Source organism: Teleopsis dalmanni, chromosome 2, assembly GCF_002237135.1.
Source record: "Teleopsis dalmanni isolate 2A chromosome 2, ASM223713v2, whole genome shotgun sequence".
Lineage (NCBI taxonomy): Eukaryota > Metazoa > Arthropoda > Insecta > Diptera > Diopsidae > Teleopsis > Teleopsis dalmanni.
This window is the reverse complement of record NC_051847.1, coordinates 55,047,504-55,062,870: the sequence shown is the minus strand read 5'-3', so window position 1 is coordinate 55,062,870 and position 15,367 is coordinate 55,047,504. Positions and strand designations below refer to the sequence as shown.

The following is a 15,367-nucleotide window of genomic DNA, read 5'->3' as shown; positions in this document are numbered from 1 at the left end:
TTCTAGTATTAAAACTCCACAAAAGTGGACAACCTGACCTTCCTTTATAAAGCAAATTGCCTTTTGTTTAGCTAAGGGCAGTTGTACCACAAAAACTATATTGGTCGCAGTGCTTCATTTAAAATGAGAGACTATATCATTGTGTTTATTGTATCTGTGACACGATTAATTGTAATTTTGTTACTAGTTATTAAACATTTTTTATTGCTGATATTTCATCACTCAACATATTAAAGTTTTCTTTCAATATTAAAATATCATTGGTATATAATTTTAGTTATATTGTTATTTTAGTTATATTTTTCATTTAAAGAACTCCATGATAGTGGATAACTAAGTTTACATTCTTGGAAATTCTACTCTTGAACAGTTTTAATTGTATCAATTTTAATACATAAAATTTTTTTTATGGATGGTTTTGATCTTTTCAATATAATAATTAAATTTTTGAGTTCTGTGAAATAATATTTAAGAAATTTCTTGTCATTTATTACCTGTCACCTATAAAATCAATTATGTCACACAAATGTCATATTGAAGTTGTATTGTTTAACTATATATATTTTTGTACATCTTTAATCAATTAAACACAATATTTTTTGACTTGATTTATAATTTTAATCCTATATTTTGCTAATAGAACTCTATGCTATTAAAAATAAGACTTTAAATTCTTTGTTAGTCGTATATACACCTCTTGAAAATTTTAACTAATAATCCTAATGCTAATTTGTCAAGAGTACTTAAATACAATAAATCTTATTGAGAAACTCTTATAAAATAAAATATTTTGTTTGGTGAGCAAAGCAGAATACATATTTGAAATGCCAACAGATATAACATATGTAATTATAGAAAATCTGTGAATAGATATATTTATTTTATATCTCACCCAGCTTACTTTAATTTCAGTTAGTTTATTAGATGGTATATCTTTAGTTTCGTCGTTAGTTCTTGTAACCTTGCCTAATGATAGATTTATAAATTTTTTTCTTTATTTAAAATGTTGAATTTTTTTGTGTATTGTTATTCTCGTTAGTTTTAGATAGAACGATGATTAATTTCTGTTTCAAAGCGTCTCATTTTACACAGTATGGTGCGAAATCTATGCACGTACCCATTAGTTTCACTACTGTATGTATGCAGAGCACAAATATTGTATGGTTTATATAGTAACACAAATAGTCAGTTCGATAAAGTAAAGCTCAAGTTCAAGAACCTTTTAAAATTTAATCAACTATGTCTATTATATCATAAAAGAAAAGAAAATCCTTTTATAATATTATAAACAATATTGTCACATATATTATATCTTATTATAAATGTTTTCATAAACTGTAGAAAATAATTTAAATTATTACGGAATAGATTTTTTTACTGGTCTGCATAATATTTCGTACTCTTTTAGTAAGCTCGTTCTCATTATAATAAACTCATCTAGAATTGTTTGTTTAATTTTATTACCATAAAACTTTATTTCTAATATTCAATTTTTTTTAGATTTTTTTGTTTACAATAAAAAATTTTTTTGTCTTATATTTGTAAATTTTATCAATAAACCGAATAAAGTTATTTAAAGTCGACACTTTGACACTTTGATAAAATCAATTATTACTCGATAATATAAATGTTGAGACTGACATTTCAAATAACGATATGTGAAAAGTGATATTGTAGATATAATATGGGTCAAATTTCTAGTAATCAAAATACAAGTAATATAAGTAATCATTTTATAAGCCGAAAGAATTCATCAAAGAGATGTAGAAAAGTGCAAGCAATTGATTCTACTGTCCAACCAGAAATACGTTATAAAACGTATTTAAATGACGATGTAAATCAACAACCAAACAGTTCAACACTCGATCGACTGTACACGAATGAGAAAAGTTCGTGTAACATTGATAACAAACCAGCTTCTTCCAAAGAGAGTAGTACAACACAAGTACATAAAACTTATATGCCAACTGCAACAACCAATTTGCCAAATGATACAAACGATAATAGTAGTACCTTAGCGCTGAAGAAGAATGAGTTTTTAATAGCAGGCGATAGATATCATAAAACTGATAATTGTTATTTTCGCAGTGTTAATGGTAATTTTCATAAGTTACCATCGGATTCTTTTCACAAAATGGCGCCCGGCTGCTTTGTGCGCATGGCGGATGGAACTTTTCAGCGCTTTGAGTCCGCAAAAAGTAATTGTCCCAGTAACATTAAATTACATAATCCAATTGATGTTGTGGGTGGTACTACAAAGGTAAAAAGTCAAATTATGAGAATTTTAAGCCGATCAAAAAGTCACACACCTGCAACCATGAAAGAATTACAATTAAGAAAACACAATAGAGAACGTGATATAAAGCAACGCTTTAGTACTGCAGAAAATGAAAGTCGGAACCAAGCAAGTAATGGCAATGCAGCTGTTAATAATATTAATTCAACTCAAAAAAATAACAAAATTGTTGTCACCATGATTGAGAATGGTGGACTACCGATAGTAGCAACAAGTAAATCAGATCGTTCTAGAAATAAAGATGGAACAGTTCCGGGTACCACAACAGTAAAAATGCGCAGCAATAAACCATGGGTATGTATAAAGTTAAAAAAAAAAACAATTATATAAATAAAGTCGAAGTTAAAAAATAAAATATTTTTCGAAAGGTTTTAGGAGTTTAAATTTAATAATAAAAAATATGTGCATTAAATGTATATATAAATGCTACTTTAAGTCCCTTTAATTTATTATAGTTTCTTTATAACAACTCTATTTCTCTATTAAAAATCATATATGGTATTAAATTATTTTACAATGTTTTTTTCTTCTCTTTTCATAAATTTAAATTAATAATTAAGTTAAGATTAACTAATATTTTACGTAAGATTTTTAATACGTGTATATATGTACTTATATAGAAAAAAACATAGAAGCAGTATCTTGTTGAATCAAGAGGTTAGTTGTTAATTATTTTAATCATCTGATTTTTTTATCACTTAATATAATTTATAGTTAAAATAGCAAAACTAACAACGTTATCTCTATAATAAACAAAGTAAAGTGTAAATAAATGATAATTTTATATGTAGATTGCACAAAACTTTCTCTTACGTCTATGAAGTGTAAATTTTTTTTTAATTTATTATATATTACAAGCGTATATTTAAAACAAAAGTAATTTAACAAAACAGTTTTTCTTATTTTAATGTATTTGATTTATATATAATTTAACGAAAAAATTGGGAAATGGATTTTATTCAAATCATAAAAAATTCTATAATCTAAAATTAAAGGATTAGAGAACAAATTTAAATTAAAATAAATTATAAAAATATGAACTGTAAAAATTTCGTTAAAGATTTAATAGTCTCCAATTAAACTTCTGAGATATACTAATTCTGTTTAAATAGGAATTTTTAATGATATTTATATTAATCCAACTGTTGTTACTGTAGTTCGAGTCTTTTCACTAGCCATGGAAAAACCTACTTGATTTGATTTGTGTTTGACGAGACTGCAATTGGAGTAATTAGTGAACTTCAATGGTCGAATTGTAGACCACCCAACCGTTTTTGAAACCAAGGCTTTCGTGTAAATCGTTTACTCTGAATTTTACTTATTTATATAAATCAAATTTTAAGTAAAATAAAATATATATATTTATACATATAATATTTGAAAATAATTATAAAATTATTATATTACTCTTTATAATACAAATGTCTATATAATTTATACTAGTTTCACTTTAATGTTTGCTGTCATAAAAATTTAAACGTTAAATATTTAATATATCAAATAAGATTTAAATAGCTGTTATGTGTAGAACTCAAACATACACAAATTTCAAGAACTGATTTGTTCAATAGTACCTCGGAAAAGTAGTTTTCTTTTCGTCATATGGCGCTGCATCCATTGCAAATGGTTAAAGGCAGTGCTTCAAAGTTTTGATGGTTGAGCTATTCGAACAGCTGATCTATTCTATAATTAATTTTTTTTTCTTTTTCATTGATATAAGAAAATTTCATATTATATCTATATATAATATAATATAATATAAGTTACTTTATCACTATACTTAATCCTTTATTCTTAAGTTTTGACCTTTTCTTTATTAAAAATTTTACAATATAATTTTATTTTGTACTGTTTGTATTTCATGTCCAATTATGTATATTTCCTTTGAGAATTTATGAGTTTAAACTAATATTTTTATCACATCTGTTACAAGATTACGTAAATTAGTTATAAGTTTCTTTTAACATTTTTAAACTCATTATATTTAATTATTTTTTATTATAAGTTGGGCTTTAAAGATATTCATAGTTTTCTTCACCGTCATCATCGTCAAATGAAATTACTCCTCAATAATAACTTGTTTCATGACTTTGTTTTCCTGTAAACAATTTTGTTAGTTAATTTTGTTATGCAGATATTTATCTTGGGAGCTTTAATTATGTACTTCAAAAGCATTGTAATTTTCTTCCACATATTATCACAAATATATCTTATACATTATGTTTTTAAACTCACATCACAGTAATTTCAACTTATTGCATATACCAATATTAAGCTCTGTTGACTGTCAGTCATTATTCTGCTCTGTATGTAACTTTTTGTTCGCGAGAGAGATTGCATATTTTAATGTGTTCTTATATCTTTTCTTATTTTAATGTTTTCCTAATTTTGTACCTGGAGAAAATCGGTTTTTGGATGCTTTAAAATGATTTGATTAAGGTATTATCTCTAACAGGTATTTTTGTGTCACATGTAGTTTGTTGATTTAATATCGTTGTTTGTACACATCCACGAGCAGGTTAAAAACAGTTTAGATAATAAGATACGCCTCCTTTGTGTCTTTTAAATTTATAACACCTTTGCTATTTTTTATATTGAAATTTTAGCTGTCTCTATGACTTAACTAGATTATTATTTAATGCCAAAGTAGATAAAACTGCTTATATTTTAAATGTATTAAATGTATTATTTTAAATATATATAAAGTCATTAAATGCTTGTTTATATAGAATCAAAATGTTTATCTATATATGTATATTGTGTTCCTAAGTTTTGACCCACCAAGAGTTATAGCGCTATAAAATAAAAAAGAAAATTGTGGCTGTAAGAATCAAAAATTTGGTTTTACTGAATATATCAGTGCAATTATAATTAATTTAATTCAAATGTGATCTAATATTTCTGTAGTATTATTTTTGATACCGAAGAAAACTTCTTATATTGCAATATGATTCGTATGTAGTTTTCTGAGAATCAAATTTTGATCTATTTTTTCTGAAGATGGAACGCATCAAAACTCACTTGAGATTTAAATCCATTAAAATCATCTCTTAGAATTGAATAAAGAAAAATTCTAGATATTGGAACTCGAATGTCTTAATGCTGAGAGGCCCTTTCTAAAAATAAACGAAACAATTAAAGGCTAATAGATTTAAGATTTAAAAATCTTAGTTTATCGAAGTCACAGCGTATAGACCGATGATAATGAAAGAAGATTTAATTGGTTGGAAGTATGGGATAATTGTAAGAATTACAGATAAACTCTATCTGTAACTCTAAGTTGTAGAGCGGAACGGTGAAAACAACGGTGTTATTAAAAAAAACATTGGTCTTCATATAAACTATATTTTTGATCAGCGCCGAAACGAAATGCTTTAGAACATCGTACTTATCTTTTCCTAAACTAATCCAATAAAACTGTAAACAGTATTTATTCATAAATATATCAAGTTTTCAAATGAATACAATAACTTGAATGAATCAAGTAACAACACTATAAAATAGCTGCCAGAAATAAGTTTATATTTATAAGCGTATATGTAAATTTTACGACAAAAAGGTTGTAAAAATAATTGAAATTTAATATTAGTAAAATAATTTTACATAACTGATTAGTTAAGGGTATATTGATGCTTTGGAAAAAGCAATGGTAACTTTTTTCTTGTTTGAAATCGATTTTGAATAGGTTCCAAACCAAATAAAACATACTTACAAACTTTATCGTTATTTTAGGTATTCCTTATTTTAAGTAGAAAAAATTATCTATATTTAGTGTATTTATATAACTATATACATATATATAATTACATACATAATTTATAGTGAGAAAATTATATATTTGGGCTGCATATTAGTAATGCTACTGAACAAAATCAACTTTTGGACTAAATTTAATTGTTTAAATTATTATTAGTAACAGCAACAGGGCTTAGAGACCTACTCTAGACTCAGAAAGGGCACAATAGACCCGAAGGTCACAGTGCCACATCCCCTAACAATAATCATAATATAAACTCGTTCACTGTACATCGTTGTTTTTTTTTATTTTTTTTAGAAGGAAACTAGGTATTTTCCCCTTATGTTTTTTTTTGTTATTGTTACAGGTATGTAATTTTTTTTAACTAATTATACAATTTATTTTTATTTTATATTATATATGTATTTTTCACTAATACTTATATATAAAATCGTTGGTTATTTGTATTTGCTTTTTATCTTCACCTATTGTAGAACAAAGTACAAAATCAAAATTATTATTGTTATCTCACCCAATTGCAGAGTGTTAAGTTTATCATTTATCTGATTAAACTTTTATTTCTGTTTATCTACAATGTTTCATTTATATTTCTCTATGCTCTTCCTTTTATATGTATAAATACGTATATATATATATATATCTATATACATATATGTAGTATATACATTTAATAATATTTATTAAGATGTCAACTGCGATATTTGCAAACATTTTCAGTAGTCATATTTTTTAAAGAATAAAAATTAGAATATAACGATTTTTTTAAATCTATATATATATCCATTCATATGTATATATATATATATGTGTAAACTGTATTGTGCTATGCATGATTAAATAATTTTTGTCTTTTACAATATTTATTTGAATGATCAATTAGCGCAATAAACGAATAAAAATAATACTAAAATCTAAGTTGGAAAATTTATAATAGGTTATATACTATAGACTATGTCTGCGTAGAAACTGACTAAAATTTTCAGTTTCGTAACGATTCCACATAGTCGGTTCAAATTCAAACAAAATTGTCGGTGTGCTGATAACTGCTTTCAGCTCAATGTACTCTTAGCAGTTATAAGATACTTCAATATATTTCATTTTTTCGTTATTAGTTAAAAAACTCTCTCTAAAGGTGAAAGACGTTTGTTTGAAATTTGTTTCTTTATTGTTTTGTGTTTTAGTTCATCTCAAATATGGCAAAAGTTTGTGGAAATTGAAAAAATAATTAACAACTGCTGTATCCGTTATATAATGTTTACATGAATTTTTTAGTTTTTACTTTTTAGTTTTTATTTTAATTACATGAGAATAATACCATATATAAAAATTTATATTCTCTCTCACGTATATAAAAATTTTCTTTATGTGAATAATATTTAAAAGAAACTGTGTTGGTGTATGAGCTTATCAGCTTCGTGTCGCTGTTATCGTTTCGTTATCTTTTATAAAAGTATTTGTGTTGTGTGTTTAATGTTTCATTGCTTACTAATATTACCTCAGTAATAAAAGGTTTATTTTTTTCTTTAAAATTAATTTATATTGCTTTTTATATATTAACTTCTTTAACATCTTCTCATATAAACGAAACAATTTTTTGTTTCTATATTTTAACGAAGAGAATAACAAAAGCTATTTTAAAAATAAAAGAAGAGTATGAATATAATTTATCTAGATACTTCAATTTCACACGAATGTAAATAAAGTATAAATCTATAAATAGCATAACAGTTAAGTTTGCTAAATTAGATCACAGTAGTGATAATAAAAAAAACTAATTTGATTTGAAGATGGTTCGACTATTAAAAATACAAATACACATATATAGAAATAAAAAATAAAAATATAACCAAAATAATAATAATAACGACTGCTAATAATATAGACCAAAATCAATCTGTTTATAAAATTTTAAATATCAAAGTAAATAATATTGAAGGCAATAATAGACAAATGATTTAATTTGTATTAAAAGACATGTGTAAAAATATTATTAAAATATGTTTAAATTGGCTGAAGGCTTTATAATAGGTATTTAATAAGAAAGTTAAATCTATATGTTACATCTGTAATCATGATACAGATAAGAAAAAATCTTCAACCTAATTTACAAATTAGGTTATACATTACAAATGTTACACTTGCTATGAATTATCCTACTAAATTAAATTCATATTAATTACGAAATAAACTAGTTCACTGCACTCACACAAACAGTCAGTGCTCAACTCAGTCAAATACATGCATCACAATAAGCAACAGCGAAACTATCAGAAAAAATATAAAAAATATATTAGTTATAATTATTGAATTCTTTAAAATAATTGTAATAAGTAATTGAAAAAAATGCAATTCATTTAAAAATAATTTTAAATATAAAATTTAATTAGTTGTTGATTTTTTATAATTTTATAACTTCTCAAAAAAATTTATTTTTTTATTTAATATATTTTTCAATATTTTTGTATTTCTTTTTAGCATGAGTTGCTATTGAAGTTGAGCTAAAAATAAAAATACAATATAATTATAACTCAATGATTAATGCTTTTAAATTTAGCCAAGTTAACGCATTTGCGTATCTATAATTTAATAATAACCAAGTGTCTAATTATATTAATAGTTAAAAATATTATTATGTTAAATAAAAATTTATCTGACATTTTCATTCGGTAAATTATACACATCTAGATAATCTTTAACTGCAGCCGTAATCTTTAGACTCCTTCAATATTGACAATTATAATTTTATTTTTAGAAAAAAATATTTCATCTAACACCTTAACTTATTATGATTTCACTGCAGTCAAAGTCTTTAGATGCAATCAATGTTGACAATAATTATTTTATATTTAGATAAAATATATTAAATAAAGATATTTGATATAACACTATGCTTCAGTACATTTTATGGATGTAGAACTACAACCCTAATCTTCACTCCGTCAATATTAACAATAGTTATGATTAATTTTGTTTGGTTATTAGTTACCTAATATCTAATAATATATCATTTATATAGATAATATTTTATATATATTATCTGTATATCATATCTAATATGTTTCCTAACACCTTTATTTAATAGATTTTACAAATCTATCTATATTGACAATAAATTTGTTTTTCTTAAACAGAATGAGAATTTTAAGAGCAGCTATTGCATCCTTAGATTTGATAAAGTTGATCTATTATAATCTCTTACATTTTAATGAAAAAGATGACGTTTAAATTTTAACGGCACTTATTGTTGTTAATTGTATTTTTGGTTATCTTTTTCACCACGTAATGTATCCATTTGAGTACTTCTTTTGTTCTTCCCTGCGGTATGTCTATTTAAGTTGAGTTGAAGACTGATTGTTTTCAGTAAAAAGTAATAAAACATATTTAAAATCTAAGTACCCAAATACAGTAACTAGCTTACGACAAACACGATATTATTTAGATATATTATAAGATTTCGTTTGTAAGTGTATATACAAAATGTATTTAAATATATAATATGAAATAGTAAACTATCTATTGCAAATGAATTTTTAAAAATTAAAATTTTATGAACTATTATTGATGTGCATATAACTATTTAACTTAACTATAACTATTTGCGTGAAGGGTAGATCTTTATAAATAAGATCTGCAAAAGTTTAGTTTTGCAAAACCAATTTATTTTATTTAAAATGGTCCCATTCTGACTCAATAAAAACATGTGGATGAGTGTTTTCGATCGTACAGGCATCAAAAAAATTTTATATTTAAGGTAACAATTCCCTTCTAACTCAATATAGTGATTTGTATGGTCGAAAAGTATCTTAAATGTTCGGTCGAAATTCTTTTGGGTACAAATCTTTTGTGGATGACTGCTACATCCATAAATGCACTTTTTCAAAAAGTTAAAGGTGTGCCAAATTACGTAAATACGGATATTGGTTAACCTAACTGACAAATGTAATTGCTAATAGATGACCTCACTTTAAATATAAATTTTTAAAAGGTCCTGCCTATTTTCGAACGCACCTTTTAAATTAATTACATCAATGAGATTTTAAACAAATTAACAAACAGTGTTTTAATATTATCAATTATAAATTAAAAAATAAAATAATAGTTATACTTATTTACTTTATATAGATATACTATTCTCTATAATTCTCTTTTGTATTTTTTTCTTACTCTTCATTGGTTTTGGTTTTTAGTTGTTGTTTTTTTAATATATATCTAACTGAATCTCTTTTTTGAAATAGAAAATTTGTTGATAACTATTATCAATTTACTAAAAGAGTATAAATCACTAACATTTAACAAAAAGTGAATCATAATAAAAATTTTTTAAAGTGTATAAATGTAGAATGTTATGTATTAATCAATTACTAGAATTAAAATTTTGTGTTAATCATTCGTGTGTTATCCACAATATTTGTCCAAATTGTTGTATATTGTCATGTTTGTGCTCTGATTCCATAATGTGTGTGTTTCGTCTTTTCGATAATTTTTTTCTCAAAATAACTAATAATAAAATATATGTTCATCCTATGTACAGTTAAGAAAACAAAAAAGAAACGAATAAATTTATTAGATTAATTAACGTATAAAAATAAATAAAGTGAATTCTACTATGGAATCGAATTTAAATCGTGGCGATTCTGCACGTAAAAGCATTCGTCAATACTCACATCGAAAAGGTGTTGCACCTATTCCTCCACCGATAGGTAATGAAGCAAATAAATGTATAGGACAGACTGGAGTGGATATAAATTACATCGGTGATAGAGAAGAGTTAAATCCAAATAAAAATCAAACCGAAATGAAAACGGCGGTAGAAGACACAGCAAATAAAACTTACAAAAAGTTAAGTGATAATTCAGTTATCAGTACAGATGAGTTTCTACTGAATTCTGGTGAAGTGCAGTTGCGTCCGAAAATTGGCACTTTTAATTATGGCGAGAAAACAGTTTCAGAAATACCAAAATTTGATCATTATATATTACCTAAAAATGAAGACGCTAGTGTGTCCATAGCGTTAAGTTCAATTGAGAAACATATTAATAAAGTTGAGGAAAGTTTTAAACACTTTTCAGAATTAAAAGAACCTATAATGGAAAAGCCTAAAGGTTATGCATATAAAAAAAGTAAACGATACGGTGAAACTGAAAACTTATTACAACCAAGTGATAAGGATTTACGACATAATTTTTCACAGGATAGTTGCGATATTGAATCTGATGCACAGTCCATGGAAGAATTTGTTCGTGGAGCAGAAACGCGCAGTTCCGTAAATGCACCATCGAAAAGAAATGCATCTGATACGAAGGCAAAAATTACGCGAACAAGTTCTGATACAAAAAATGCTGAAATTTTATCAGTTTATCAAAATTTAAAACAAAAACATGAAAATAGAAATAAAAATTTTTATGAAAATAGAAATTCCTGTTCAACAGCCATAACCAACATTTCGGAAAAACGTCGTGAACAAAATTTAAAACAATTTGAAGCTTATCTTGCACAAAAACGAATGCAAAAGGCTGCTGCACAGGAAGAGAAAAATCATAAAACTGCAACACCCATAGTAACACCAAAGGAAATAAAACCTCTTCCAAAAGAACTAAAAATTACAGCACAACCCATAATACCCATGCGACCTACTACTCATCATATACCTGCGCCCCCAACAGTAATGGTCGCGAACCAAAACAAACATATCAACGATACTAAAATGCAGGTAAATTATTTTCCTCCCAATTCACAAAAAAGTATTCATAATAACTTAACTTAAATAACACGTAACGTAGTTTGTTTCAATTAATATTGAGTATGTTATATATATTAATAAAGAAATTTTTGCGTATGCAGTTTTAACGCAGTTATTTGTTTTAAATAATTATTATTTAATAATGTTTTGGGGGTGATTTTTAAGTAGTAAGTACGTTTAATTTAAAAAAAAATATACTTCAAGATTAATGATTGTTCCTTATGTAAAATATGTTCGAATTCTTATCACCTCAGTTGACTACCAAACAAAATCCTCTTTAAAAAATTCAATTCAATAAAGGGTTCAACTTAAATTTATTTTAAAAAAAATGTTATTAATTATCATATTACGTATAAATGTACTTAGAAAAACATTGAAGATATTGTCGTATGGCTTCTCTATTTGTAACCATACCAAGTAGTATATTTTTTGGAATACTTGGAAAATTTGTAATAATCTTAGAGGATGACCAAACCCAAATATGTTTAAAGATTTTAATTCGATAAAGACTACTACCAAAACTTATGTTAAAGGTTTAAGTATAAATACTCACATACCTCAACATTGATTAGGTATTTCTTATAACTTTAATTAAAAATATTGCCGTGAAGCTTGTTCCCTGTTATACTATGTATGTTAAACGTCAAATAATATACTTTATGTTGAAGATATGAAAATTTTTAATTATCTTAAGACAATTACGAAATATAACTACATATTTCAAAAATTCTATGTATATAAACTGACACTTGAAATACAAATTAAAATGTCCTTGTTTCTGTTTTCGCCATCAAAGTAAGTCGCTTTTTTTGCATATCAACATTTATTAATAAAAATTTAGATATAGCTGATATTTAAAAAGAGGTTTCAATGTAGGAAACTTCTTTATATGTTAATCAATTATTAACAAATTTTAGATTTACCAGTTTAGATTTGAATACCAGCTGATAATTCAGCTGTTACTTTCAACAAGAAAAATTTCCTCACCTATTAAGTGACGAAAACATTAGCGGTTAACCTATTAAATGCATTAATATTTAGTAAATTAAAATAATCTAAGTCTGTCAAAACAATATTTTACCGATCGGCTAAAATTTTGATATACTTATACTTCTATGTATACAAATCATATAATTTTTATCAAATGGAATTGTTTCAATGTTTCTTCTATATAAAAGCATTACCGATATAATATATATTAATTTAAAAATAAAGTAGTATGTTGTTTTGTAAACTTTAATTGTATTATCATATGTATGATTGACAATTTAAAATAAAAAATAAATCAGTTAAGTTTATTTTTTACGGATTTTTAAAACAATAGTCAAATAAACTGCAACTTGTTATTTTTTTGAAACTGGATGTTAATATTTGTATGTTCTTCATGAAAGAGTTTTTCTTTTATAATTAAACAAAAATAAGATAAAAAATAAGTTTTCACCATGTATCGTTATACTAAATTTGAAAATTTGGTAAGTATTACTTTCAAGTTTTAACCAATTTTGAAAATTCTAAGTTTTAACAAAAGTGAAAAGGCTTTTGTCAAAAACACGTTAATGTTCTAATTGTTTTAAGTTATATTTGGAGGGATTTTTACTTGTTTATAAATATATACTACTTTTATAATTCATGCTCCTAATAAAAAAATTAATTAATACTTTTATAAATCATGTCGACTAATTATTAAATATATAATAAGACTATTACATGAAATTCTAATTTTAAAATAAATAATATAATAGTTGTATTAATTAAAAAAATAGTTTTTACAGTGGTAATATAAACATATATATTTATATACTTATATTATTATATCAGTTATTATAATTATGTTATTGATTGATATAGTTTATTATAATAAATAATATTTGCAAACTATTTCCTTTCAGCACTTTAGTGAATTTTTATTTTTTTATAAGTAACTAATCTATATATTTCTTTGTTAATTAGGGTTCACCGAATATGCAAATACGTAGTAGTGCACCAATGCGTTGGCGTGCAACGGAAGAACATATTGGAAAATATAAATTAATAAAGACTATAGGAAAAGGCAATTTTGCAAAAGTAAAGCTAGCTAAACATTTGCCTACAGGCAAAGAAGTGGCTATTAAAATAATTGACAAAACTCAGTTAAATCCGGGGTCGCTACAAAAATTGTTTAGAGAAGTATGTATTTTCTGGATTATTTTATAAAACTTAATTTTAATTAAAAAAATGTTAATTTTTTATAGGTTCGTATCATGAAAATGCTCGACCATCCAAACATCGTAAAACTATTCCAAGTTATAGAAACTGAAAAGACATTATATCTTGTAATGGAATATGCATCAGGAGGTGAAGTATTTGACTATTTAGTACTACATGGACGCATGAAAGAAAAAGAGGCACGAGTGAAATTTAGACAAATTGTTTCTGCCGTACAATATTGTCACCAAAAACGTATTATACACAGGTAATATATATTTAATGCAATAATAACAGATAACAGAAAAACATTAAAAGTTACGTAATAATTTATTTTTTTGTATTTTTTAATTAGGGATTTGAAGGCTGAAAACCTTCTATTAGACAGTGAATTGAATATAAAAATAGCAGATTTTGGTTTTTCGAATGAATTTACGCCAGGAAATAAACTCGATACCTTCTGTGGTAGTCCACCATATGCAGCCCCCGAACTATTTCAAGGTAAAAAATATGATGGACCAGAAGTTGACGTGTGGTCGTTGGGTGTTATATTATATACTCTTGTTAGTGGTTCATTACCATTCGATGGTTCAACATTAAGAGAGTTGCGTGAACGAGTACTCAGAGGCAAATATAGGTAATTTCTATATATAATATAAAATAAAAAAATAAATAACTCAAAATTTTTGGTTTATTATTTTTTTTAATTGTTTTTAGAATACCTTTTTACATGTCAACTGATTGTGAAAATTTACTGCGCAAATTTCTTGTATTAAATCCGGCCAAACGTGCCAGTCTCGAAACCATAATGGGTGACAAATGGATGAATATGGGATTTGAAGAAGATGAACTCAAACCGTACGTAGAGCCTAAGCAAGATTTGGCCGATCCCAAGCGGATAGGTAAGACGGGTACTGTATACAAAAATTTTCAAATAAATATCTTTGATCTCTTTGTACTTTATTCGATTTACATAGACGAAATGTTTAAAAGAAAGTAAATATCTAGAAGAAGAATATACATAACATAAAAGCAAATGCTTCACTTTAATGTACTTTATTTATTTATTTATTTTAATAACACCATTATTAGTAGATTTTGTCATTAATTATTTATTCATTGTCAATGCATAATTATTTTCTTATAAGAAATATTTATTCATTATATGTATTAATCATACATTTTTTTGATTTAAAATATTTATTAAAACTATTAAATAAATGTATCAATAATACTGTCATGTTAAATATAATATAAATTATGTGTTTAAGTAATAAAAAATAATAATAAAAATAAAAAAGATAATAAATAATAAAAGACATTATAAATAATAATTATTAGTAATAATAATTATTAGAAAATAATATCAATTTTAACTATTATAATATAA

At 24.9% G+C, this 15,367-nt stretch overlaps 1 protein-coding gene across 23 annotated transcripts in view; it reads left to right on the top strand.

The window, feature by feature from the left end:
* LOC119680103 (MAP/microtubule affinity-regulating kinase 3) overlaps window positions 1-15,367 on the top strand; it is a 48,728-nt gene that overhangs the window by 15,386 nt on the left and 17,975 nt on the right. For 9 of the 23 annotated variants that reach the window (XM_038092767.1, XM_038092764.1, XM_038092763.1 and 6 more), the window contains exons 1-5: window positions 10,598-11,763; window positions 13,744-13,959; window positions 14,025-14,245; window positions 14,333-14,614; window positions 14,695-14,888. In XM_038092767.1, coding sequence (XP_037948695.1) covers window positions 10,660-11,763; window positions 13,744-13,959; window positions 14,025-14,245; window positions 14,333-14,614; window positions 14,695-14,888 — 2,017 coding nt within the window. In that variant the 5' untranslated portion in view covers window positions 10,598-10,659. Of the gene's footprint in view, window positions 1-1,587; window positions 2,591-10,596; window positions 11,764-13,111; window positions 13,266-13,743; window positions 13,960-14,024; window positions 14,246-14,332; window positions 14,615-14,694; window positions 14,889-15,367 lie in introns of those variants that run through there. The other 14 variants (XM_038092776.1, XM_038092771.1, XM_038092774.1 and 11 more) reach the window with 8 other exon arrangements.